Here is a 1,209-nt window from a genome sequence, read left to right on the forward strand (position 1 = left end):
ATGCCGGAGGGCTTTGAAGCATGGTTTCATCACCAATTGAGGGACCACATTGATAAAGCTTTTGTGGAGCTTTGGAGTAAGCTCAACACAAAAGAGTCGGATGAAAAAATTCCAGAGCTTATGGAATCTTCAATGAGAGTATTATTCAGGTAATACAATTGATATCTTTATGGTTGTCATTCTATTTTTTACTTAGAGTTTGTATAATAAATAAGTCACTTAGGAAAGGAGCTCAAATAAAGTTAACTGCATTTTATGTAGATGGCTAATTCAGCTTTACGATCAAACTTTGTTGGAGAAGTTGCCAATTGCTGTTGAAAGTTGGAGGGACCTCTCTTGTGAGAAGTGTATGTATCCACTATGGATGAGAGATTATGGTTTGATTGCTTGGGAAATTGAGTATTGCCCTTGGTGGCTAGATTACACTCGAGGCACCTACCCACGTGATGAAGGGAACTTATATAAAGGTTATTTTTGGCATTTATAAAAACTACAAAATTGTTAAAGTGCTCATACTATTTAGATTATGTTTGTGAGAAATATATTTTTGTTTGCTTTAGAGCACGTTCTTGAAAGAAATGAAAATGGTATTGAGGAGATTGGCTCAGCTTCCAAGAAAGCCACCTCTTCGAAAAGAGTAAACAATAGTACAATCTCCTCTATAAAGAAACGATTGGATTTTGTTAGATCCAAGAAGCCCAATAAGTCTCCCAAAAAGAACCAAAAAGGTGCTCAAGGCTCCACAGGTAAACTTGCTTGTATAGATATCTAGCTGTCACTTTCTTTCTATTCAACAATTCTTGATGAAATATTTTATTTTTTGATTATGCAGTGCCTTCCATAGATTGTGATGTGAACGTTATTGGGAACATGCTAGATGTTCACAAAATTTCTCTCGATGATGAGAAATGGTAAACACATGTGAAAAGAAAGACTAACTATGTGTGGTGTGTGTTGTGAATGTTTGAAATACATTTATTTGATCGTATGCAGGATCTTGGATTTTCTTCATTCAGCCCATGTTGATGGGGAAAAGAGCAATGAAGTGGCCTCTCTTTTGTTTGCGGATTTTCCAACAAACTTTAAAGTTGAAAATTTTTCAAAGAACGAGGTATGCATCCTTCAAAACCACAATGGACAGTCTATGATAGTTTTGGAACTTTAATTAAATTAACAATGCGTATTATGCAGGTCCCTCCATGGAATCAA

At 35.6% G+C, this 1,209-nt stretch overlaps 1 protein-coding gene across 1 annotated transcript; it reads left to right on the forward strand.

The window, feature by feature from the left end:
* The first annotated feature begins 354 nt into the window (after window positions 1-354).
* On the forward strand, window positions 355-915 carry LOC147447329 (uncharacterized). The gene is made up of 3 exons (XM_086523604.1): window positions 355-467; window positions 561-746; window positions 833-915. Exons 1-3 carry the CDS (start codon window positions 365-367, stop codon window positions 913-915), a joined length of 372 nt encoding a protein of 123 aa, XP_086379730.1. The 5' UTR covers window positions 355-364.
* The last annotated feature ends 294 nt before the right edge of the window (window positions 916-1,209 follow it).

The sequence above is a fragment of the Adiantum capillus-veneris genome, chromosome 11 (genome assembly GCF_014529385.1).
Source record: "Adiantum capillus-veneris isolate H3 chromosome 11, ASM1452938v2, whole genome shotgun sequence".
NCBI lineage: Eukaryota > Viridiplantae > Streptophyta > Polypodiopsida > Polypodiales > Pteridaceae > Adiantum > Adiantum capillus-veneris.